The sequence below is a fragment of the Phalacrocorax carbo genome, chromosome 1 (assembly GCF_963921805.1).
Source record: "Phalacrocorax carbo chromosome 1, bPhaCar2.1, whole genome shotgun sequence".
In the NCBI taxonomy this organism is placed as follows: Eukaryota; Metazoa; Chordata; class Aves; order Suliformes; family Phalacrocoracidae; genus Phalacrocorax; species Phalacrocorax carbo.
Window position 1 is genome coordinate 1,957,336 of NC_087513.1, and position 25,533 is coordinate 1,982,868.

Genomic DNA, 25,533 nt, shown 5'->3' on the forward strand with positions numbered 1-25,533 from the left:
CTTGTGGGTTGAGATAAAGACAGTTTAACAGGGAAAGCAAAAGCTGCACACGCAAGCAAAGCAAACCAAGGAATTTATTCACCCCTCCCCACGGGCAGGCGGGCGCTCAGCCATCCCCAGGACAGCAGGGCTCCATCACACGTAACAGTGACTTGGGAAGACAAACGCCATCACTCCCAACATCCCTCCTTCCTCCTTCTCCCCCAGCTCTATACGCTGAGCATGACGCCATGCGGTGTGGGACATCCCTGGGGTCAGCTGGGGTCCCTGTCCCAGCCGTGTCCCCTCCCAACCCCTTGTGCAGCCCCAGCTACTCGCTGGTGGGGTGGGTGAGGGGCAGAAAAGGCCTTGGCTCAGTGCGAGCCCTGCTCAGCAATAACTAAAACATCCCTGGGTTATCGACACTGTTTCCAGCACAAATCCCAAACACAGCCTCGTACCAGCTACTGTGAAGAAAAAAACCTCTATCCTGGTCAAAACCAGCATGCTGGTGCATAACTGGTGCAGCATTTTCATCTGTGGCCCTGAATGTTTCTAGTAGTGATCCTCAGGCGTGTACACCTTGTTCTCAAGGTTTGCAGTCTCATACATTGCTCTTTCTACATACAGTTGACAGGGTCAAGTGGTTTGTCAACTGATAGGGCACCATCAGCGAATTTCTTCTGCTTCGGGGAGGTGAATGGAGGTTAATGCTCTCTCCCAGATTGGCAGAGGGACAATTTACTCAATTCTTACAAAGAATTACTAATTAACCATAAAATGTTTTCCTCCAAATAACCTTTTCCTTACCTTTAGAGTTATTGTGAAGGTATTTTCTGATACTCGCTGCCAAGACAAAATGACTTGTGGTCAATAGAAGAGTAAATGGAGACAGAGGAAGCCAGGAGGCCATGAGCTAGGAGCCGTAGGGTGCTTTTGGGAGGATCTGTTGGAAGCAGGACCTGTGGGAGCAGTGCAGTCCCAGGCATGCTGTAGGTTGGAGTCCAAACTCAGGAGCTCTGCAGATCTTAGAATCATAGAATTGTTAAGGTTGGAAAAGACGCTCAAGATTATTGAGTCCAACCACTGACCTATCACTGCCAAGTCCAGCACGAAACCATATCCTCAAGCACCACGCCTACCTTTCTTTTAAATACCTCCAGGGGTGGAGACTCAACCACTTCCCTGGGCAGCCTGTTCCAATGTTTGACAACCCTTTCAGTGAAGAATTTTTTCCTAATGTCCAACCTAAACCTCCCCTGACGCAGCTTGAGGCCGTTCCCTCTCGTCCCATCACTGGTGACTTGGGAGCAGAGACCAGCCCCCCCTCACTCCAGCCCCTCTCAGGCAGCTGCAGAGAGCGAGAAGGGCTCCCCTCAGCCCCCTCTTCTCCAGGCTAAACCCCCCCAGCCCCCTCAGCCGCCCCCCAGCACACTTGTGCTCTAGACCCTGCCCCAGCCCCGCTGCCCTTCTCTGGACACGCTCCAGCCCCTCCAGGCCCTTCTTGTCCCGAGGGGCCCAACCCTGAGCCCAGCATTCGAGGTGGGGCCTCCCCAGGGCCGAGCACAGGGGCCCCATCCCTGCCCGGCTCCTGCTGGCCACACCAGTGCTGACACAAGCCCGGGGGCTGGTGGCCTCCTTGGCCCCCTGGGCACTGCTGGCTCATGCCCAGCCGGCTGTCAGCCAGCACCCCCAGGGCCTTCTCTGCCGGGCACTTCCCAGCCCCTCTGCCCCAGGCCTGGGGCGCTGCCTGGGGTTGGTGTGACCCAAGGGCAGGACCCGGCACTGGGCCTTGTTAAACCTCACACAACTGGCCTCGGCCCATGGATCCAGCCTGCCCAGGTCCCTCTGCAGAGCCTTCCTGCCCTCCAGCAGATCGACACTCCCGCCCAGCTTGGTGTCACCTGCAAACTCACCGAGGGCGCACTCGATCCCCTCACCCAGATCATGGATAAAGACATTAAACAAGGCTGGCCCCAACACTGAGCCCTGGGGAGCCCCGCTCGTGCCTGGCCACCAACTGGATTTAGCTCCGATCACCACGGCTCTCTGGGCTTGGCCACCAGCCAGTTTTTAACCCAGCGCAGAGTGCACTTGTCCAAGCTTCTCCAGGAGAATGCTGTGGGAGACAGTGTCAAAGGCCTTACTAAAGTCCAAGGAGACAACGTCCACAGCCTTCCCCTCATCCACTAAGAGGATCACCTTATCATAGAAGGAGACCAGGTTAGTGAGGCAGGACCTCCCTTTCATAAACCCATGCTGGCTGAGCCTGATCCCCGGGTGGTCCCGCACATGCTGCATAATGACATTCAAGATGATCTGCTCCAGGGTCTTGAATCATAGCTTGAGTTCCAGTTTGGAGGTTTGCCTGGAGACCAGCCTGGAGACCAGCAAGCTTTAGCTCTGGCACTGGAATATCTGCATCCCCAGGGTCCCCTCCCAGGGCATCGTCCCCAGCCAGTTCCCCCCAGGCACTGGAGGAGAAGAATTGCATCCCCCCAGGGCACTGCATCCTCTGGGTATTGCATTCCGCTGGGCAGTGCTTCCCCATGCCAAGTACTGCATCATCTCCTGCCAGGAATTGCATCCCTGCCACTGGTACCACACCCCACTCCGGGTACTACATCCTCCTGGATGTAGCACTGCCCCCAACCTAGTAGCATCACCCCAGGTACTGTCTTCTCCAGGGGCATCATATCCCCTCTCCCCAGCCCCCAGTATTGCATACCCTCCTCCCCCCCAATATTTCATCCCCATGGTATTGCATCCTGTCCCCCGGGTATCTCATACCCCCTGGGCATTGCATCTCCTCTGTGGCTATTGCATCTCCCCCAACGCCAGCTATTGCATCCCTCAGGTACCAAATTCCCACCGCCCCACAGGCATTTTATCCCCCTGAGTATTGCATCCCCTGGCTACAGCACCAACCACTCCTCCCTGCGCTCCAGGCATGGTCTCACTAGGGCAGCGTAGAGGGAGAGGAGAACCTCCCTCGCCCTGCTGGCCACACTCCTTTCCATGCACCCCAGGGCACCGCTGGCCCCCTTGGCCCAAGGGCCCGGTGCTGGCTCAGGGTCACCTCGCTGCCCCCCAGCACCCCCAGGGCCTCTCAGCAGAGCCGCTCTCCAGCAGGTCCCCCCCAGCCTGTGCTGGTGCGGGGGGTTGTTCCTCCCCAGGGGCAGGACCTGGCACTTGCTCTTGGTGAATCCCATGAGGTTCCCCTGGACCCCACTCTCCGGCCTGTCCAGGGCTCGCTGGATGGCAGCACAGCCTTCTGGTGTATCAGCCGCTCCTCCCAGCTTGGTATCGTCAGCGAACTGGCTGAGGTTACGCTCTGTCCCTTCATCCAGGCCACTGAAGAATATGTTGACCAGGACTGGACCCAGCACAGACCCCTGGGGAACACCACTAGTGACAGGCCTCCAGCCAGACTCTGCCCCATTCATCACAACCCTCTGAGCTCTGTTGTTGAGCCAGTTCTCTGTCCACCTCACCGTCCTCTCACCCAACCCACACTTCCTTAGCTTGGCTGTGAGGATGCTGTGGGAGAGAGTGTTAAATGCCTTACTGAGGTCAGGACAGACAACACCCACTGCTCTCCTTTCATTGACCCAGCCAGTCACGCCATCACAGAAGGCTGTCAGGTTGGTCAAGCACGATCTTCCCTTGGTGAATCCATGCTGACTGTTTCTGATAACCTTCTCGTCCTCTCCGTGCCTGGAGATGGCCTCCAGGATGAACTGCTCATCACCTTTCCAGGGGTGGTGGTGGGGTGACTGACCTAGAGTTTCCCATGTCCTTCTTGCCCTTTTTGAAGACTGGAGCGTTACTGCATCCCTTGGGTATTGGACGCCCCTGCAGCTAATGCACCCACCACCCCAGACCCCCAAGGTATTGCATCCCCCCTGGCTGTTGCATCCACCCCCGGGTATTGCACCCCCCTGGTATTGCATTCCTCCCCCCGTACTGCATCCCCCCCGGTACTTCATTCCGCTCCCCCGGTATTCCACCACAGTCCCCCGGTATTGCACCCCCTGCCCCGGTATTCCCCTCACCCAGGGTGTTGCGTCCGCCCCCACCTCGGGTACCGAATCCCCCCCGGCCATTGCATCCCCCGCCCCCCCCGCCCCGGCCACCTCATCCCCTCCCTCCCCCGGGACTCCCCATCCCCGCAGGGCGGCGCGTCCCTCCCGTTCGTTCAGCTTCGAAAGCGAAAGCGAAAGGGGAAGGGGAAGGCGGCTCGGTTCACGCCGGGCATGTCCGGCGGCGGCGAGCGGCGGGGCAGCGCCGCGGAGCCCCCCCGGGAGCCCTGAGCCCCCCCCGCCCCCCCCGCCCCGTCCCCGGAGCCGCCGCCGTCCCATGGCGGGGCCGCTGCTGCCGCTGCTCTGCGGTACCGTCGCTCTCCTGCTGCCCGTGGCCGCCGCCGACACCGGTAAGAGGGTCTTCCCCGGGCTCCCCTGCCCGCCACCGGCATCCGCACGCTGCACCCCTGGGTGCCCACGCCTCTCCCCAGAGGTGCCCTTGCTGCTCCCTGCGTTCCCACACCTCTCTCTAGGTGCCCCGTGCACCCCTTGGGGTACCCACGCTGCACCCCGGGGGTGCCCACACCTCTCCCCAGAGGCACCCACGCCGGTCCCTGCGTTGCCGCACCTCTCTCTAGGTGCCCCGTGCACCCCTTGGGGTACCCACGCTGCACCCCTGGGTGCCCACGTTCTCCCCGGAGGTGCCCGGGCTGCACGCCGGGGTGCCCACGCTCGACCCCGCGGCTGCCCACGCTGCACCCTCGGGTACCCACGTTCTCCCCGGAGGTGCCCACGCTGCATCCTCGGGTGCCCACGCTCCCACCGAGGCACCCACGCTGCTCCCCGGGGTGCCCAGGCTGCACCGCAGCGTTCCCCTTGCCTCTGGGTGCCCACCTCCCTCCAGGGGTGCCCACGCCAGCTCCCCACCTGGGTGTCCCGGCGGGCTGCGGGGTGATTTTTAGGGTCCGTGAGATAGACCCACGGGAGCTGCATCACCGCAGGATTTCACCCTGGGTGGGGTCTGCGGATTTGCCGCTGAACTATGACTTGTCCATGGCCAAGCATCGCCGCCGGACGGGGAATATCTCATTGCGTGTCGCCTCTCCGAAAGCAACTTGGGGAGGAAAAAATCACCATCGCGGCTCCGCACGGAGGAGCCGGTGATGCTGACAGCCCCGGGGAGCCGCCGGTGGCGGCGGCAAGACCATGAGGAAATATTAAATGAACTGAAAACGTGGGATTTGTGAAGGATTTGTGAAGGATTTGCGTGGAAGCGCAGGAAATACGGCTGGAAGGGACTGCAGAGGTTCGGGACAGCTTTAGCGCTCTCCGAGTTCCCGTCTGCTGCTGAAGCCGCGACGCCCTAGAAAAAATGAATTTATGTGTATTTCTAAGCAGCCAGCAGGCACAGAGAGGGCTGCAAAATGACTCCGGCGGCAAAAATAAAGCAGAAGAGCCGTGTGCCGTTCCTGGTAGCGGTGATACAAGCAGGACCGTCGTTTGGGGCAGAAAATGTGGTTATCTGGGATGTCAGAGAACAGGAATAATATTTATTGCTGTTAATTCAGCTGCTGGATGATTCAGGCCATGCTGATGCATCCTGCGATGCCGATGCTGGGCACCATGCCCGCTCCGGCTTTCTACCCCGGCACAGCCCAGTGATTGTAAATGTTTTCCAGTTAAAAATATGGAAAAAAATTTATGTATTTCTGTGATTTTGGTGTTTCTTGTGAATTCTCTGGTCTTGGGCACAGATCAGAGCAATTTCTCTTTTCTCTACTTTTTTCGGCTTATGGTTTTTAAACTGTTAGCACAAAATGGGCTCTGCTGTGGCCCTTTTGCTGATCATTTTCTATGAAAAATAGTCGAGCTTTCCCAATGTGGATTCTCTGGTGTCTAGTTGTGGTTGTGCATTCCCCCCCCCCCCCCCCCCCGCGCAGCCCCATGAAGCCAGAGGGGGACAACCCTGTGATGCAGGATGACAGCACATGGCAGCATTTCCATTCCTGGGACTCACCCTGGCCCTGTGCCCAGCACCTGTGTGGTTTGCTTCCCAGCGTGCCGGCATGAGCTCACCCTTACCGGCATCATTTGAGATCACCGGTGGAGAAAGCCAAAAAGCAAAGTGAAAACATGAATTAATCACACAAATAAAAAACCCGCAACTAATATGGTGCACTCATTTCAACCCAGCAGTTTAATATCAGTGGGATGCAGGGAATTTGGATGGAAATACGGCAGCCAGAGGTGTTTTCCCAAGAAGGCCGCGGCTCGTTTCAGAGGTCGGCTAATGATGCGACGAGCCTTCGAGCACTTGGGCTGCCACATCAGTGGGAAAATGCAACCTGTGAAGCTCAGAGGGAACAGAAACAAGCGGAGAGATGCTTTTGGCCATCCTGGGAGAGTCCTGTGAGGTTTTCCTTGAGTTAAGCAGGAAAATAGAAGATGGATGACGTATTTTTCAGTGCGCAAGTCCCCGGCAGTGCCCAGATCCGGGGAGTTTGATCGATCTGCTTCAATCAAAAAGCAATAAGAAAGGGAGAGGCTTGTAGTTACTGCAGATCATAGAATGGTATAGGTTGGAAGGGACCTTTAGAGGTCATCTAGTCCAGATCTCCTTGCCTGGAAGCAAGAGCTTTATCACGGTCACGCTCTCCCCATCCATCCATGTTTTACACCATTTCCAATTCACTGCTGAGGTATAAAAGAAAGCCTAAATCTTGGCCACACATTTCCAGGGCTGTAGCAGCGCTGGAAACCTGAATCCCTGAAGATTTACTCCCCTTTTGCCCCTTGGCACGTGTTCCGTCTCATCAAATGAACTGAAATCCGTGGAGCGATGGTGCGAGGTGCCGGGGTTGTGATCCCGGAGAGCAGAGACACCGGGGACTTGCCATCGAAGGACTTGGGCATTTTTTGGAGGAGGAGATTATTTGTCAGTCAAATCAACCAGAAAAAGAAGTTCTTTGGTGGGATTAGGATGACGAGATCAGGTTTAAAAGCTGAAAGGCATAAGCAGGACTTGCAGAATGACGCGTCCAGCCGTATTGCCTGCTGCGCTCCCTTTGCAGACACGGCTGTGGGTTGTCTTGGCTCTCGAAGGGCTTTTCATCGAGTTTATGGTACAGCTTCAGGTCCGGTGATGTGCGAGGGCATTGCAAAACAGTCTGTTGTGTTTCCCCAAAATGCTTCCAGAAATGTCGCCGCCGCCTCAAGCGCAGGCTGAGAACCAACGTGCTCAGCACACGTGTGGCTGCCGCATCACTCGTGCCCTCCGGGCACGGCGGCCACAGCTCTTCGGGGTGTCCCAGTGCCAGGGGACGTGCCACAGACCCACCCGAGCACTGAAACGGAGCAGACCCCCCCCACCCTGGGATGTTCTGGGGCTACATTACAGATTGGGGCAGGAGGTTCTTAAGATTAAGGAGATTTTTTTATCTCCAGTTGTTTTGGGTGCCTGGGGGAGCATGTTGCGGTCTGTCCCCATCACCATTGTGCTCATCCCCACTGCCATCACATTCTTGTAGCCAGCAGGCTCCTGTCCCCATCACCGGTGTATTCCCATCCCGTGTGTCCCAGGTGAGCCGTTCCCACGCTGTGGCAGGGGTCCAGGCACATTCTTGGGGCAACCAAGAAACTTTCTCCATTGCACCAGAAAAAGAAGTGAAATTCTAACACACCCTCCTGTGAAACCGACCTCATATCAGGGCCAAAGGGGAAGCACAAGCCCTTCTGGGGATAAGAGAAGCCATAACTCATAGCTCATCACCACCGCATCGCCCGGCCACGTGATGCTCAGATTTCAGCTGCCTCTGGGGCCGTGGGCTGCAGCCTTTGGAAGGGAAAAAACCCAGGAAGTGGCTGGACGCCTCACCTAGTGCCTGGAATTTTTCACATCCAGCTGCAAAACGAGCAGAGGAAAAAGGGAGCGGGGTGGCAAGTACAGCTGAAATGCAGCAGCTGGAGGCAGAAGGCAGCCAGGGCTGTCGGCCCGGGACGGTCACTGCAGGGGGATAAAATTCTGCGAAAAGGCGGTCATGAACCGGAGGAGCTGCTACAAGTGACTGCAAACATGCCAGAAACGGAATGTTCCCCTTCTCCATCCCCCATGCACAGGCACAGCCGTCTCACTGCCATCTTTTTGCAGGCCGGATGAGGCTCTCCCAGCCCTGGGGCAGCACCGATACCCTGTTTCCACCCCCTGGCAGCATTTTACCCCCTTGGGTGCCATTCAGCACAGCAAGCCAGGGCCAGAGCGTGTCTCATCTCCCTGTTGTGATCGTCATCTTTTTTTTTTTTACCCCCCCTCCAGTGCTAATGCGATGCAGCCACCCCAAGGACGTGGCCAACGCACACATCAACGTGGGCAACAACACGCTGCTCAACACCCGCCTGCGCTACACCTGCAACCCGGGCTACAAGCGCAAAGCTGGTACCTCCAGCTTGATCCAGTGCATCCTCCGTGATGGCTCCACCGAGCCCGACTGGACGCACACCACGCTGCAATGCATCCGTAAGCCTTCGCTCGGCAGCCGGGACGCAACAGGGACCGGGGAGGGGAGGCATCTCCATCACCGGGGTGGCGGAGGAGGGTGTGGGGTGGCAAGGGTGCGGCCGTTGACGGCGTCTCTGCATTGTGTCTTCTCAAAGGGGATCCGGCTCTACCTCCACTAACCCCCAGCCCTGAGCTCCCGACCACGCCGTGCACCAAGAGGATGACCCAGAGGGGTGAGAAAGGGGCAAACACATCCCACAGGGGTTGGTTTGGGGCGACCGTGACCATGGTGACAGCAAAACCATAACCCCTGTGGTGTGGAAAGCAGAACATTTCAACTGTGTGATTGAATTAATTCAATTGCCTGAAATTATGCCATTTCGTAGCTGCTGGATGGGCTGTAGAGTCCCCGCTGCGACCTGCCTGAAGCGGCCACAAGGCTGAGCACTGAAGTAATGGCGCTACCCAGAGTGTGCCTTTTAATTTTTCAAACTAAAAGTTTTTACACCATTTTCCCCAGCAGGAACCACCGACGCCAGCCCGACCTCCAGCCCCGCTTCAGCAGCAATGCCCGGGCTGCCGGGAGCTGCCAGCCGGTCACCCGCACCATCAGCACCTGATGAGCTGTCACTGGGGACATCCACGCTGCTGGAGATGTCCCCACCACTGGGAGAGGGGACGGCCCCAGGGATGTCTCTGGGGCCAACCCCGCTGCCCACCGCCTTCACGGACCACACCGCAGGTCAGGCTGCCTCTCTGGGGCAGATAATGGGGCTGCGTTTCAACCAGCCAAGGCTCTTTTACTTTTTCAATGCATTTTTCCCTTCTCTTCAATCCCCCTTTTAGTGAGGGTCCCCCCCTTTCCTGGCTTTGCAGCTAAAAATCTCCATTTCTCCTTTCTTTTCCAGTTTCCATCCAGACCCTGGCCTCTTCCATTGGTAAGCGGGGCAAAAAGCTTATTTTGGCAAGCAGGGGCTTATTTTCTTTACCTTTTAGCTTAAAAACTCTCCTTGGGGCTGCAGAAGGTTTATGTCGTGGTTGAGGGCAGTGCCCCCAAGGAGGCAAAGGACGCAGCACCCAGATTTCTTCCCCGGGGTGGGGAGGGTACCTTGTGAACACGCACAAAGCGTTTTGTTTGAGCTGGACTGTGCCCTTGGCCGCGCGTCGGAAGACGCTCATCAGCCTCCACGTCTCTCCCGCAGGGGTCCCGGTGCTGGTGGTCGTCAGCGTCGTGGCCTGCTGCTACTGGAGGATGCAAATGTAAGTGTGCTGAGCCCTGCCATGTCTTTCCAACCCAGTGAGTTGTCGTCCTTGGCCCCTGTGCTTTTCGTAAAGCTGGGGAAAGCCCTTCGTGTGTCGGTGACGCTCCTCTCCCCTCTGCAGGAGCATGAGGCCGAACTACAGGGTGCCGGTGATGAGCATCCCCATGGTGGCTCTGGCTGCTGAGAACGAGGTGTTGCCAACCAGTGTCCTCCCCACGGGCTGAGCACCCACCGCCGGGCAACTCGGTGCACCCACCAGCCTGGAGGATGCTCGGAGCTCGGATGGGAAGCCGGGCGCTTCCCTGAGCAGCAGCGGTGCGTGACAGAGTGCGTCCCGGTCCCCAGCCGCCCTCTGCGCAGAGCATCCTCACTCCAGGGACACACAGCCGCTCTTCCCACGCTGAACAAGTGACTGTCATGGATGAGACCGCTCCAGCGCCCAAAGGTGCACGGGTGTCCCACTGTGCGGCTGAGCAGGGGGTGGGTGAGCCCTGCGAGCACCCCGGGGTGGCGTGCAGGCAGTGGGTGTTCTGCATCAGGAGCCAGAATTTGGAGGAGGTGGTCCTGTGGGTGTTGGCGGGTGGCAGGGGGCGGGCTGGGGACTGCCTGCCCCAGCCCCGAGGGCTTTTAAGCTAAAAGGAGGGTCTTTGGGGTGCAGGTGATGGGGTTTGGGTGCTGGGGGTGAAGCTGGTCTGCTCTGCCTCAAGCAGTGCCTGTCCCCAGGTCAGGAGCAAGGCCAGAGCTGGGCCAGCTGGACACCGGCCCCTTCCCTAGAGCCGCTTTGCCCCCAGATTGCCCCAAGACACAGAAAGCAGCGCTGCTCGCGGCAGACACAGAGAGGGGGACCCAGCCAGGCACCCCTCCGCAACGTCCTCACCCCACTCCTGCTCTCTTTCAGCCATTCACTGGTGAACCCGCAACCACAGCGAAAAGCGCCGGTGCCGTCCCGCCACGGTCACTCCTCGTACGCAGCTCGGGGACCTGGTGGAGGCATTTTTGGTGCCGACTTCAGATGCCCACCGGCTCCGGCCCCTCGCAGGGGACCACAGGCAGGAGCTATTTCACTACAGACACTACCAAAGACCAAAAGCAATAACATGACCTAGGAACTATTTTCCTTTGCATGTTTTCCTTTCGTCCATCATCAGCTGCTATCGACTCTCTTCCCCCTTGCTACAGAACAGGCAGCTTTATACTGATGCCATTTTATGAATATATACATATATATTGTATATAAAATAACATGCACACACGCAGTTGATTTTTTTTTGTCTGGTCGAGTGTCTGAGCAGCTGCGACGGTGAATTCCGTCTCCGCAGCAGCAAGAGCTCGCCAGCCACCAGTAGTGTTGTGCTCTAGAGCCAAAGGGTGACAGCAAGGTGGCAGCTGCTGTTGCTCAGCTGGATGGCAAAAGGGTTTTCAGCAGCCAGCTGGAAATAAGCATCTGACCTGGCCAGGCCAGAGAGCTGGGCCCAGGGGAACCTCAGGGAATTCAACAAGAGCAAGTGTCGGGTCCTGCCCCTGGGGAGGAACAACCGCCCGCACCAGCACAGCCTGGGGGTGACCTGCTGGAGAGCGGCTCTGCTGAGAGGGTCCTGGCAGTGCTGGGGGGCAGCGAGGTGACCCTGAGCCAGCACCGGGCCCTTGGGGCCAAGGGGGCCAGCGGTGTCCTGGGGTGCATGAAAAGGAGTGTGGCCAGCAGGGCGAGGGAGGTTCTCCTCTCCCTCTGCTCTGCCCCAGTGAGGCCACACCTGCAGGGCTGCGGCCAGTTCTGGGCCCCCCAGTTCAAGAAGGACAGGGAACTGCTGGAGCAAGGTCAGTGCAGAGCTGCCAAGGGGATCAGGGGCTGGAGCATCTCCCTTGTGAGGAAAGGCTGAGAGACCTGGGCTTGTTCAGCCTGGAGAAGAGAAGGCTGAGGGGGGATCTCATCAATGCCTATAAATACCTGAAGGGCGGGTGTCAGGGGGATGGGGCCGGGCTCTTTTCAGTGGTGCCCAACGCCAGGCCAAGGGGCCACGGGCACAAGCTGGAACACGGGAAGCTCCCCCTGAACATGAGGCCAAACCCCTTTGCTGTGCGGGTGCCAGAGCAGGGGCACAGGCTGCCCAGAGAGGCTGTGGGGTCCCTTCCCTGGAGACATTCACCCCCCGCCTGGACGCGGCCCTGTGCCCCTGCTCTGGGGGTGCCTGCTCCAGCAGGGGGTGGGACGGGGTGAGCTCCAGGGGTCCCTGCCAGCCCCCACCAGTCTGGGATTCTGTCATTCTGTGATCTAACAACTTAATTTCCACATCCTCTCCTTGCTGCTGTGTCTTGTCCTCCTGTTTGTGCCACTGCTCTGGACCGTCAGAGCTGGAGGACACAGCACTTTGGATGCACAACAGACCAAACAGGGGTGCAGCAGCACAGCTTCTCCCCAGTGTACCACGGGGTGGTTGGAAAGCAGGTGAGGCTGGAAGGGACTGCTGGAGGTGCCTGGGCCAATGCCCACCCCAAGCTTTGAGGTTACATCCATTGTCCAAGTCTTGGGTGAACTTCTGCCTGCGCTTAGGTAAGCGGAACAGAGACAACCTTTCTGGAATCGGTGCTGCAAAAGTGAAAGCAAAGCCAACGAAGCACCTACTGGTCAATGAATAACCATGAAAATCAACAGGATGCATGAGCTTCCTCCAGCAGGCATGGTTCCTGGCTCCAGGCCCACGTCCGAGAGCAGATCCCTTTTTAAATCAGTTTCAGTTTTGATCTCTGCCTGACATGGGCTCTGTACAAGTCATGGTGTTTCCAAATGGAGAAGGCACTATCTGATTTACAAGACCACCATGCTACTGGCACTACTGCTACTGCGATGGCTGGTAAATAAATACCCCCCCGGACAACCTAACAGAAGGGAAGAGAAAAAAGAAAAAATTAAGGCTGAATTAGACTGAAACCAACCCAAAGCAGTTCTTCAGACGCTGCCTCTCTTCTTCTTGTATGGTTTGCTGCAGGGAGAAGGGAAACAGAGTCTGGGGAAACCCCTTTGCTGCATGTAAGGAAAATTAATTCAGCTGGGAGACACCAATGACTTCCTCCCAGAACTGACAATGAAATTTTCTGCATTAACACAGGCTCCAGGAAAAAGTCTATGTTCTAGGAATAAAGTGACATTTTTGCATACTTTTCAGCATTTTCTCTTCTTACAATGGATCAGAGGCATGACATGATGGAAGAGGCTGGAATATCCTGGCATTTTAGTCACTGCAGGTGTTTTCCTGGTGACAGGTAACTGGGGGTAATGCTCAAAAAAATAAAATAAAATAAAGCTGTCCTGTCCGATACAGTTTATATAGTGCATATTCTCCTGTGCAGCGATGCAGGCCGTGCCAACCAGCTCCTGGAGGACAAGGCAGGGCTTGAGAAAAAGTCTCACACTTCCTCACAGAGAGCCCGGAGGGTTCCTCTTGGAGGTGGGTCCAAAATCTCGCTCCCGTATCCACCTGATTTTGGACTTGGGATGTGACAACAGGCCTCGTCCCGTGCCCAGGATGGCTCCAGGGCACAGCAAGGGCTCCTGGGGAGATGAAGGGCTTCATTAGAGCTGGACGGGCTGTTCTGGAAGCGCTGGGACAAAGGTCAGTGGTGTCAGAGAGCCAAAGCGTTGCTTCATGCAAGCGTGGCAAAGGTAGCCACCGGCATCCTTGCTGCCATTGCTCTGTGGGAGAAAGAGAGATGTGAGAAAAGAGAAAGGCTGGAGGAAGGCTTCCAACCTTCGACACAACCCCCTCACATCCAGGACAGAGAGCATCGATACTCCCAGAGCATCTCCTGCCACCCCCCTTGCAGAGAAATCCCTTGCAGGACAGCTTGTTTGAGAGCTGCGACAACCAGAGTGTCCCCGTGCAGGTCTGTGCTGGTGATGGACGAGGCTTTGCCCGTCTCGGTGCTCGTGTCCCCTGCTGACATCTGCTATCTCTTATTGTGGACATGGAACTCCACCAGATTTACTGTGTGCTTGCAGATCCCGGCACTAGGGAAGCTTGGCCATCACCGTGCCTTCTGGGCAAGGATCAACCCCCAGGCCAGAAGGTGGGACCAAAGACAAAACTGGGCCCAAAAGCCAGATAGTCACTTCCAGCTGGCTGGCAGGGGCGAGGGGTGCTCTGCCAACCCCAGGCAGATGTTCGATGGCCTCCGCAGAGGCTCTAAGAGCCAGAAATGGGATCTGACACAACAAAATACCAAAACCAGCCCCACCTGAGACCACTATTAGTCTCAGAAGAGAGGTCAAGGCTTGAGCAGATCTGTGGGAACTGCACCACCGCCCTGAATCATGCGGTCGGGAATTCACCCCCAGTTATGAGCCGGGGCTGTGGGCAGAAGTAATGGGCTGGGGAGCTATGGGCAATAGATCCAGCTACGGGACGTTCCCTGCTCACTTCCACTGAAACTTAGCACTGAGGTTGTCCCTCCCTGGTGCAATCGTTCAGAATAATCACAGAGCACAGCTGCCCCGCAAGCGGCTGGAGAGGCTCGTGAAGGCTCCTGATTCAGAATCCTGATCACAAAGGCCCAGGGAAGGGACATACATGAGTCAAAGGGAGCTTCTTCACAACCAGCTGGGATTGTAGTGTTCTTGCACACTGTGGTGTGGAGCAAACGATGGCAGCCCCGTCCTTCCCAGCCTCACTTGTCAGCTCCACCCGAAAGAAATGCTCCTAAGAATCAAGAGAAAAGAAGGAACACACCACTCCGAGGGACCTGAGATACTGGAACAGGTTGTTTCATTTTTGTTTTTTAAACTCCCAGGGAAATGACTTGCAAGATGATATTTTAAAAAAACCCCAACACAATAAGAAAAACCCCCAAACACCCAGTGACAACAAAAATCAAGCAGAAGCCAGCAGCAGCTTGCGAGGAAGGAAGTGAAGTAAGAGCTGGCAACCACTGCCATCAGAAAAGGGAACCTATTTGTTTGAATTAAGAAGTGAGGATCTGTGGAAGACAACACCCAAATGCAAGGACTATGGAAAAAAAGCTACAACCTTGTGTCTCGCTACCAAAATCATGGTGCAGAGCAGTGTGGACAGGGAAAAAATGTGACCTCAGCTATGCCAGCACAAGCCAGGGCATAGTCCACGCTCAGCGTGAATCTTAGGATCAGGGTGAATCTTATGCAAACTTCTTTTATGCTTCTATACCACACATCCCCCCTCCAAACATAATAATCAGGGATATGGAAATTTTTAGGGATAATGGGTGCTGCCTCTCTCAGTGCCTTTTAAACTGGCAGCAGCCCATCCTGCCCGAGATGTCATTGCTTGCAGAGCTGCCTCGAGACTCCAAATCCCAACGAGACAGCGGCGTGCCTGGGAGTTCGCCCTCCCTGGCCATCTGCTCTGCCTCTGGAGCACTCACACCTCAAGCTAAGGAACTGCTGCGGCTCACAGGGCTGCTCGGCGGGATAGTACGGCTTGCTTTGGTGCAGTGTGCTATGAAGTGCAGGTATCAGGGCCCTAAATTGCCCCACTTGAGGATTTGTTTACCTTCAAAAGATTTCACTTACCCCAGCCAATGCTAGAAGGTGTTCCAGGGACTTTGACATTAGCAAACACTTCTTTGCGCGTGTCACTGCTACGTAGAGCAGGTTCCATTCATCATCAGGATACATGCCTAGGTTGGAGGAAAGATCATCAATAACTTTAGAGAACAAGAATGAATAGCTCTGCCATTCTTCTAATTCTTCCGCTAGTACTTCTGGAAGGACACTTGGTGCTTCTCCGGGAGAGCATGAACTCGCAGAGCAGCTGTGCAGCTCTCCTGCGTTCGCTGTGCAGCTCCTGACACCACCGATAGCTCCTGCCTCGTTCCTTGTTCTCCCTTCCAGGCAAAGGCAGGACTCTACATGCCCAGAGAAGCAGCTCACTGCTTCGTGTTTTCCTGCCTCTCAGGCACAGACTTGGCACTGAGTTTCTCAATCTCTAGGTTCAACCTGCAGGCTCCACGCTGCAAACTGGGAAGAGACCAGCTCTCCCAAAGCATGAATTGTGGCACCCAAGGAAAAGCAGCGTCCTTCCCAAGTGTGGAGTTGGGTCTTTGTTGCTAGACAGCTAAAAGCTTGACTGGAGGAATATTCCCCTGCCCCTACCTCACTGTGAAGGAAACTATGATGAGATCAATGATCACTAGGACCGCCAGTGGCACTTGATGCCACCGAGCAGCGCGGGCTTGCAGGACAAATGCCGGCAGCATGCTTTGCTTTCCCACTTTCAGATCAGGATAGGCACCACCGGCAGCTGTTCCCTTACCGATACTGAAGCTGGTTCTATTGTAAACGTCGCCCAGATATGGTACTTTCACAAAGTCATCTGCAATCAGCACTGTATCAAACTCCATGCCTTTGGCTTGGTGGACAGTACCTACTAGGTAATCTGTAATCGGCGCGTGTGGGGAACAGGAAGGGAAAAAGGTCAATCATCACAGCAATAATGGTATTTTTAATTTCACAAGGGGCTGTGAGACATGAAATTATTTTATTCTGCATTCATTTCACTTCTCCCCAAATATGAATCAAAAGCAAAGCACCTCTATTGGGAATCTAGACTGCTGAAGACAACTTCCCTGCCAAGGAAAACATCTGGTTGTCAGCAGCCTGAGCCCCAGTCCCAACTCCCAAACAGGAATGCTCTTTATTTGGTGAATTTTTGACTTGATTACTTTGCCCCCTCCCCACATTTTAGTCAGCAAGTTGCAAGGCAACTACAACAGGAATGCCACAAAGGAGGATAAAGTCCTAGTGATTTCCAACTGCAGGATATATTGTGTGTAAAGGTTTAGTTGCCTTTAGCAAAGTCACATTGAGCAATCCTTTGGCGGCAAATTCATTGCACTGAACTCCCCCCTGGAGCCCCTGATGTACCCAAAAAGCTGCTGTTCAACTTCCTTTCTCCCTAAAAGAGTGACTTGATCCAAATGTAGCTTTTTTTTGCAGAACGAGGTGGATTCAGCACTGAAGCTGGCTTGGAAAAAGACCTGAATTTGATCCTCTATTGAAAACACAGCTTGGCTTTACCTGCCATGGCTATTCGTGGCACGTGGCTGCTCTCAATCTTCTGCACCAGCTGAGGGATCCGCTCTTTGTATTTCTCCACTATCGCGATCTTCACTTCCAGGTCTTTGTCATCGATGCGCTCTGCATAGTCCTTTAAACTGAAGAAGTCATGCTTTTCTTCCCATTTTTTTATAAAGGAGTCCTGTATAACAAGGTTTACTGAAAAGAAAGTAGCAGATGACGTGAGTTTATTTGACAGACTGTCCTGGTTTTGGCTGGGATAGTTAATTTTCTTCACTGTAGCTGGTATAGTGTATTTGATTTGGTACGAGAGCAGTGTTGATGGCACACTGATGTTTTAGTAGTTGTTAAGTAGCTATTAAGTGTTGCTAAGTAGTGCTTACACTACTCAAGGGCTTTCCCAGCTTCCCATGCTCTGCCGGGGGCACAAGAAGCTGGGAGGGGAGGGGGCACAGCCAAGAGAGCTGACCCAAACTAGCCAAAGGGATATTCCATATCATGTAACGTCATGCCTGGTATATTAACTGGGGGGAGTTGGCCGGGGGAAGCAGCGGTCGCAGCTCGGTCAGCAGGTGGTGAGCGGTTGCATCGCTTGTTGGTTGGTTGGTTCCCCCCACCCCAGGTTTCACCTCTCTCTCCCTCTTGTTATTTCCCTTTTCATTATATTATTGTTGTTATTATTATTATTACAGTTTTATTTTAATTATTAAACTGTTCTTATCGCACCCATGAGTTTTCTTGCTTTTTCTCTTCCGATTATCTCCCCCATCCCACTGGGGTAGCGGGAGTGAGCAAGAATTTGCGTGGTGCTCTTTTGCTGACTGGGGCTAAACCACGACACAGACACATATAACAGCATTTTTTAATTCTACTCAAATTTCAGAGTATTAGGGAAGGCAAGTGCAGGGCAGTGATGGACCGCTGCTGTGGGATGCAGGGGCTTGGGATATACTCCTCCATCTGTGATGGGTGGCTTTTTCACTCAGGATTTTCTCTTTACTGATGCAAAACACCATCAAAGCTTGATGCTCTCATTGGAGCGGGTGCTTTCACAAAAGAGCATCACTTTGAGATACGGCGCTGGTGTACCACGAAGGGTATGGAAGTTTAAGGAGCTCAGGAGAGAGCAGCTAGCAAACGTTCACTGAGCTCACTCATTTCTCCAGCACGTGTCCTAGAAAGTCGGCACAACCTTTGTCCCCAGAGATATTTGGAAATTGAAGGGGAAAGACTCTGAGCAGTCTGAAAAGACACTAACGTGACTTCAGAGTGGCTGGAGCAGGGGGTCAGGGCAGACACACCCCCAGAGCCCTTCCAACCTGCATTATTCTCTCTTTTTACCCAGATGGCAAGTTCTCCTCATAGCTCACCTTCCAAAGAACCAGTAACAACAGCCATATAATCAATCACTCGTGGCACTTCAATAAGTCTTTTGTTTGTCTCTGTGCCCTATATATAACAATACTTGCCTACTGCTGCTAAGAGATTTTTAATGAATGTTTTATTCCCTAAATGATATCCATCAGTGAAAAGAAAGCATGTGATAGAGGATTCAACACACCAGGTTTAAAAACAAAACAAAACAGTTAGAACCTAAGAAAAATGAAGCCAAATCAGAAAATGTAGGGGCAAAATACCAGCCTATGAGTTTACTGGGCTCTTGCGCAAAAAGATGAGGCATCGCATGGAAAGCTGGGGAGGGCTGCACGACACAGGCCCCGCGATTTTGGCATTTCTGGTATTGACAGCAGCCACTGAAGCAGCCAAAATAGCACAGCCCATGACAAGAAGCCATGATTGAGAAGTCAGCTTTCAACAGATAGCTTCATGAGGAAACATAAAATAGATGACCGAGAAGTGCGCTACTTTCCATCACCGCAGCAAAGCCTAAAAAATCCATGCTGCTGCAGGGAAGATCGTGCACAGAAAGAAGGGTAAGAACATACTCACGTTTTTCCCGTTCACCTGCAGGTTGACTGAGCTTCCAAATATCATAAATTCTGCTCAGGCCAAAACGGGCAAGCCCCTAAAACAATCAACAATTTATCTTAACATACAGAAGTAAAGGTGCTGTCTAGACTTTCTGGATAAGCTGGCAGGGCCCAGTGGTTATTGGAGTTAAGAGGGAGGGAAAAATGGAAATGTGCTGAAAAAGCAGAAGGAAGCTGGTTTTCCAAAATCCCTAGGGCTGTAGGGTAATCAAAAGCAGCTGAAAAATCAACGATCCAGCCCAATCTGCTGATGGACAGAGAGAACAGGACAGTGTCTGAGTGGCATATAACAGAGCTACGTCAGAACGTTATGATCAATGTCTTTTCAAAGAAAAAAAAAAAGTTGTACAATGTTTTCCTATTCCCTAACAAAAAAAGAGTTTTGGTTTTGGCCATTTTAGCTTCCAATCGCTGCAGGTTCCTTTGTTAAAATGAACTTTAAAAGTCTGGTTGTGCCATAAATGCTGACTCCACCCTGTTCTGCGGGAAAACCAACTCCAGCTACATCATCATTCCTGAAGTGATGGGCTACCACAATGACAATAAACCGGCTAAACTGACTGTAAATGATTAAGTTTCAACGTAAACTGAAACAAAAGGCTTCACTTTGATAATTTTTATGCAGAAAGTTCCCCCCCCCCACCTTGTTTCCAGATATAGTTTTGTTTTCTTCCATCAAAAGAAGCATCAGTCTGAATTTAGACTTATTCCAAACTGTAAAGGCAGGCAAGGATTTTGGTACTAGGTAGACAGTTCAAACATTCATTCCATTGTAACACGCAGTTTCTCAGTGGAAAAAAGAAAATATCAGCCTAAAATTCAAAAGACCAGGCTCTCCCTCAAACACATCCAGCACTACGACAACTGTTCATGCGCTTCTATGTTTCTGGGTGCAGAACAAGATCTCAAATTAAATCACAGGTATTGATGAGTCAGAGTTTGAAGACTAATGACTGAGGCTTTGGAAATGTAGAGCCTTTTGAAAGCTTCCCTGCAATTCAAGCATGTGAATTTCTGTAGACGTGCACACACACACACACACACTCTTCAGATACTTGGATGCTTTTTGCAGATGAAAATTCAGCGCAAACCTCAGAACTGTTGCTCCCTCAAGCTGTTAACATTGCTGAAAATCCCAGTTTCCCTCAACAACAATGCAGGTGAAATAACTTTCCCTGGCTTTCCTGGGCGTATCGAGATGGGGAACAGACCATCATGGGGAAGATTATGGAGCAGTTCATCCTGACTGCACTCACCAGGACAGCCGGGGGATCAGGCCCAGCCAGCACGGCTTCATGACAGGCAGGCCCTGCCTGACCAACCTGGCCTCCTTCTGTGACAGGGTGACCCGCCTGGTGGGTGAGGGAAAGGCTGTGGATGTGTCTGCCTGGGCTTGAGCAAAGCCTTTGACACCGTCTCCCCCAGCACCCTCCTAGAGAAGCTGGCGGCTCATGGCTGGGCCGGGTGGCCCCTTCGCTGGGTAAAACCTGGCTGGTGGCCGAGCCCAGAGAGTTGGGGTGATCGGAGCTAAACCCAGTTGGCGGCCGGGCACGAGCGGGGCTCCCCAGGGCTCAGTGTTGGGGCCAGCCTTGTTTAATGTCTTTATCCATGGTCTGGGTGAGGGGATCGAGTGCGCCCTCGGTGAGTTTGCAGGTGACACCAAGCTGGGCGGGAGTGTCGATCTGCTGGAGGGCAGGAAGGCTCTGCAGAGGGACCTGGACAGGCTGGATCGATGGGCCGAGGCCAGTTGTGTGAGGTTTAACAAGGCCCAGTGCCGGGTCCTGCCCTTGGGTCACACCAACCCCAGGCAGCGCCCCAGGCCTGGGGCAGAGGGGCTGGGAAGTGCCCGGCGGAGAAGGCCCTGGGGGTGCTGGCTGACAGCCGGCTGGGCATGAGCCAGCAGTGCCCGGGTGGCCAAGGAGGCCACCAGCCCCCGGGCTTGTGTCAGCACTGGTGTGGCCAGCAGGAGCCGGGCAGGGATGGGGCCCCTGTGCTCGGCCCTGGGGAGGCCCCACCTCGAATGCTGGGCTCAGGTTTGGGCCCCTCGGGACAAGAAGGGCCTTGAGGGGCTGGAGCGTGTCCAGAGAAGGGCAGCGGGGCTGGGGCAGGGTCTGGAGCACAAGTGTGCTGGGGGGCGGCTGGGGGGGCTGGGGGGGTTTAGCCTGGAGAAGGGGAGGCTGAGGGGAGCCCTTCTCGCTCTCTGCAGCTGCCTGAGAGGGGCTGGAGTGAGGGGGGGTCGGTCTCTGCTCCCTAGTAACAAGCCATAGGATGAGGGGAAATGGCCTCAAGCTGCGTCAGGGGAGGTTTAGGTTGCAGATTAGGAACAGTGTCCTCACTGCCAGAGGGGTCAGGCACTGGCACAGGCTGCCCAGAGAGGTGGGGGAGTCACCGTCCCTGGGGGGGTTCAAAAACCATGTAGACGTGGCACTTCAGGGCATGGTTTAGGATGCCTGGGCGTGTTGGGTTGGCAGTTGGACTTGGTGATCCTGGATGCCTTTTCCAACCTTAATGATTCTATAATTATATGATTCTATTTTAGGACTGGAATTCAGGAACGAGCACAGCACAGCCCTCTGTGGCACCTACAAGTCCAAAGATCAGCTTCAGACAATTCAAGCATCGTCTTCGTCTCTCCAGAGAGCTTGAAAAATGTTTATTCCCTTTTGGCCCAGCCAACTGCCTTTCATTGCTTTTTACACTCAGCCTGCAATTAGAGCTGGTTTTTACTCCCCTAATGCAGGAACGCTGTGCCACTGCCAGCAGCCAAAGGCAGTCATTAGTGCCCCATCTAATGCAATACTTGCAGCAGCTTATTACAGCCGTACATCCCTGTGCCCCTGCCCCATCCAGCTGACCGCAGCTGCTGCCATCTCACCTGAGCCTGATGAAAAAATGGACAGATAAGCCTAAAAAGGGAGCCTTGTCTGCACAGATCTGAGGAATAGCTGCTCCAAATAATATTTCCCTAGACACGACAGATTGCTGCTTTCTCCTTGAATATTAGCTTTAAACCTAGGTACTACAGACAACAGCAGATCTATTTCAGGACCTATTTCAGGACACATGTAGGTGTCGCTTGTGCAAGGGCTAACAGGCTTGGGGACTTGAGGTTAGGACGTGAAAGACACATTGGCAATTTCTCCTTACCCCAATCACATGTATTTTAATCTGTCTCTCTCTTCCAGTAAGTTTCACAGCATCCTCAAATACGCTAAAATTGCTTCGTGATAAGATTGCTATCTTCCCTTCCATGCTACCTCTCACATCACCTGCATGAAGAAATTCCCAGTTAGCCAGGCCAGTTAGAAAGCAGGTATCTAAAACATAAAGATCTTCATAAATCAGGATTAATCCTGAGACACTTTGTTTATTATGCCATAGCTGCGTGACTCCCAGTCAGAGCCGACCAGTACACTGACATGACTTACCCTTTTGGTTTCCACCCACTAATGTCTTATTCCTGATCCTCTTGCAGACATCCAGAATGGTTGCTCCAACGTAAGCTATTTCAGGACCAAATCTGAAACTCTACATGGAAAAATGAAGGATACAGCAGGAAAAGAAGAGGAACTTGTTAAAACCTACAAAAGTATTACTATATATGGAACTATACAATTCCCACCAACCTTCTGGACAACGTTTCTCTTAGAAAAAGCACCCAAATCCCTCCAAATTATTCCTAGAAGCCCTGGTCACTGTTATACCCAAGGCAACAGGAACTGTGCTGTGAGATGGGACTATCATACAGGGCAAAACATGGTTTCCAGCCTCTCTAACCCAACAGCTGCCACTGCCAAGACTCTTCCCCAGTAAGTTAATGTGATATGGCATGTCTGTCCTGCAGCAGGGCAGGGGCTAGAGGTGGCAGGAAAGCAGCCAGGTCCCTGACTTGGCTGGGCTGCTGGACTGGAGCAGCAGAGCAGGACTGGAGGTTGCTCCTTATGGTTTCCTAATCTGTAGATCTGGAGCCAAGAGTCAAAGCACCATGAGGGTAAAGCACCATGAGGCCAAAGCTGTAATCAAGTTTCAGGAACACCATGATTAAAAGACACCAGTGCCTGGCTGAGCACAACACCTCCACCAGCAAAGAGAAGTGGAAAATCTTGTTACCCAAAAGACTCCACAAGCAAGGTGATGCAAGGCTGGTCCCGAGGCTGTCACAAGATGTGCCACTGCAAATAAACACAGTCCCCGTTCCTATGTGTCTGTCCCTAGCTCCTACCCCTTGGCAAGGCTGCCATGGTGCGCGGGGAAAAGCCAGCTCAGGTAGGTGGGTGTTTTGGTGGCTGTTCTGGCTTAGGAGCAAGTTGCGCTACAGCTTATATTGCTGGTTTAAGCCAATTCATTCTGCAAAGAATTCCCAAAGGCATAGTTCCTCCCTTTTATCAGCTGTGAGAATTGTGTAGCCATGTGCCTAATCAGGCTAAAAAACTTATCCGGGTGAGCTTTCATTTGGCATAACAGCAGGTTAGGTCCTGGAGACACAAGCATCACTTGTGCTGAAAGAAGGCAGGAGCTCTCTTCCAGGGCAAACTCAGATCAGCTGAAGCCGCTCATGAAAATTACGCCTTTGGCAGATAAACAGGGCAGGAGATATCACGGACAAAGGGGCACTGGTCGGCAGAGGTGGCAATGCTGGAGTTTGTGCAAAGCCAAAAAAAAAAAAAAAGACTGTGTGTACAGCCAGCAAATATGTCCTCCTTATTCAACATGGTTTTATTTCAAGGAGGTCCCTGGCCAGAAGAAAATTCATCTTCTTGCTCCTAATTCCTTCATCTCTCTGCACGGGACCCGCTGCTGTAGCTGACTGGCAATAGGAGCAAGGGGGATATCTGCCCCTGCCCACTCAGCTGGAGCTGAGAACTAACCCAGAGAAAAGGGAATCTCCTTAAAATAAGCCATATACCAAGGTCTCCACCCCAGTACCCGTTTCTCAAGCCACAGGGCTTTCCTAGTGATGGGATCACTGTACTAAGAGGCACAAAGGAGCTCTGCAGCACAGAGTGTGAACAGCAAAGTGTGCCACTAACCCAGGCAATGCAAACACTCCACGGTGACAAACTCAAGAAGTCTGGCTGTTAGATGCCTTTTGAAGAAGGACGTGAAACGTTTTCCACTGCATTAGGGATCTGTCCAGGGAAGGACAGCAGCAGACCCTCATCTTACCTGGGTGAGGTAGTAGACATGGGTGTGACGCACTGAGGAGAGGCTATTGACAGCGCCTCGGAAGGTGTAGATCTGCTGGTGAGGATCTCCTACAAGGATTAGGCCACACGTCTGCGACAGCACAATATCCATGATGGCTGCAGAAAAACATCAGAGCATTATGAGGGAGCCTGTTCATAAACCAAGAGTGAACTATACCATATCTCTTGCCTGTACAGAGAGAGGCAAGAGGTCTTGCCTGATGACTCACAGCATTTAAGAGGTCAACACAGCTGCAGGAGACAAGTTGGGGAGAAGCAGAGGGAAGCATGCACATGACTGGGAGCTCTACAAATGTCCTACCTCTATTTTAGTCTGATGGTATTTTGTTCTGGACAGCAGCTGCACGGCATCTTAATCCCACACATGTGAGCACAGCACAAGTCCACCACCCATCCCCAGTGACCCGGACGCGCTGCACGTGCGCCCATTGACTCAGTGCCCATCTCAGAAAGCCCTTCGGTCCACTTCAACCAAGCCTGTCCAAGGCTCAGTCACACTGGCAGAGCAACCACTTACATCACACTCAGCTGCGAAAGCACAGCTGAACGCCTGCAAGACCAGGTGTCCGGTGAATACCGGTGGGAGATGGTCTGACGAAGCCTTTGAGCTGACTTAATATCCACTGAAAAGGCCTTCCTCTGCCCCCCTTCTTTTGCTCCTCAGCACACAGTTTTGTCCACTTAGATCCCTCTGCGGAATCAGTTCACCTTGCCTTGCAACAGAGAGCCGCTCCCCAAATCCCTGGCAAAGAAAGCCAGCAGCTTTCTGCTACATGACTCAGGAATCCATAGGATGGTGCAAGGAATGGGCAAGACTTGCACCAAGTGCCAGGGTGGTATGGAGCAGCTCTGCTGTTCTCATATCTGACCCATTTAATGTGTCACCACCCTCGTAATAAACTACATCCTCAGCTAGGCTGGTATTCTGTTTTAACCTGGTAGCAGCAAAGCAATAGCAAAAGGGTCTGGATGGCACGTCTGGACACTGAAAGCAACTGAAAGCAACCCCTCAAGCTGATGCATGTATATTCTTGTAGCCCGCTCACAAGCTGCCTTACTGAATTTGCAAGGATCTGGGACCAGGATCTGGCTTATGTTACAGCTGAAAGGAAAATTTTTTTTCAGTTGTGCCCCTTCTCACACACCCCTGAGCACAGGAACATCCTTAAAAGTGCTTAGGAAGGCTGCAGCTCTGTCTCCCGTCACTGCTCACCTGGAGTGCAGTCCTGGGCTTCATCGACAAAAATGGCATCATATCCTGAGAGCTGAGGCTTGCTGAGCTGCCAAAGTTTCAAATACCCTGAGAGAATGAACAAGCCATGTCAGTGAGAGGGTAAGTTTCTCATTATAAAACACCATGACCTTTAAAACAAGACAATTTTTTAAACAGAAAAATTATTCTGGTGCTATTTCTCGCTTGGAATTTGCATGATGTTTGGAGGGGTTGCAAAAATCTCTATTGCTCCCAGATGTTGCTCTGTCTCCCTTGGCTGTATGAAGGGTAAAAAAACTCAACCCAAACCAGCCTGACT

At 53.5% G+C, this 25,533-nt stretch overlaps 2 protein-coding genes across 11 annotated transcripts in view; one reads left to right on the forward strand and one right to left on the reverse strand.

The window, feature by feature from the left end:
• Positions 1-4,186: 4,186 nt before the first annotated feature.
• Positions 4,187-11,010, forward strand: IL15RA (interleukin 15 receptor subunit alpha). 5 transcript variants are annotated; one of them, XM_064441974.1, is made up of 8 exons: positions 4,187-4,411; positions 8,314-8,514; positions 8,652-8,729; positions 9,017-9,238; positions 9,405-9,434; positions 9,699-9,756; positions 9,880-10,203; positions 10,657-11,010. In XM_064441974.1, exons 1-7 carry the CDS (start codon positions 4,339-4,341, stop codon positions 9,980-9,982), a joined length of 765 nt encoding a protein of 254 aa, XP_064298044.1. In that variant the 5' UTR covers positions 4,187-4,338; the 3' UTR covers positions 9,983-10,203; positions 10,657-11,010. The 5 variants fall into 5 exon arrangements, with proteins under 5 accessions (XP_064298044.1, XP_064298026.1, XP_064298007.1 ...); XM_064441956.1 differs by lacking the exon at positions 4,187-4,411 and having other exon boundaries at positions 7,362-8,514; positions 9,880-10,238; XM_064441937.1 differs by lacking the exon at positions 4,187-4,411 and having other exon boundaries at positions 7,362-8,514.
• Positions 11,011-12,882: 1,872 nt separating this feature from the next.
• The window catches only part of FBH1 (F-box DNA helicase 1), a 35,970-nt gene continuing 23,319 nt past the window's right edge, over positions 12,883-25,533 (reverse strand). For 5 of the 6 annotated variants that reach the window (XM_064441824.1, XM_064441844.1, XM_064441837.1 and 2 more), the window contains 10 exons: positions 25,215-25,301; positions 23,961-24,097; positions 22,223-22,322; positions 21,942-22,063; positions 18,754-18,829; positions 16,804-17,001; positions 16,040-16,162; positions 15,298-15,404; positions 14,321-14,449; positions 12,883-13,446 (listed from right to left, as the gene is read on the reverse strand). In XM_064441824.1, coding sequence (XP_064297894.1) covers positions 13,327-13,446; positions 14,321-14,449; positions 15,298-15,404; positions 16,040-16,162; positions 16,804-17,001; positions 18,754-18,829; positions 21,942-22,063; positions 22,223-22,322; positions 23,961-24,097; positions 25,215-25,301 — 1,199 coding nt within the window. In that variant the 3' untranslated portion in view covers positions 12,883-13,326. Of the gene's footprint in view, positions 13,447-14,320; positions 14,450-15,297; positions 15,405-16,039; positions 16,163-16,803; positions 17,002-18,753; positions 18,830-21,941; positions 22,064-22,222; positions 22,323-23,960; positions 24,098-25,214; positions 25,302-25,533 lie in introns of those variants that run through there. The other variant, XM_064441864.1, reaches the window with a different exon arrangement.

Bases quoted from the DNA above. Each gene is read 5' to 3' on its own strand.
- IL15RA (XM_064441947.1), top strand. From the start codon at position 8,088: ATGTTCCCCTTCTCCATCCCCCATGCACAGGCACAGCCGTCTCACTGC. The intron at 9,239-9,404 runs GTCAGGCTGCCT...TTTCTTTTCCAG, and splicing joins CTTCACGGACCACACCGCAG to TTTCCATCCAGACCCTGGCC. The intron at 9,435-9,698 runs GTAAGCGGGGCA...TCTCTCCCGCAG, and splicing joins GACCCTGGCCTCTTCCATTG to GGGTCCCGGTGCTGGTGGTC.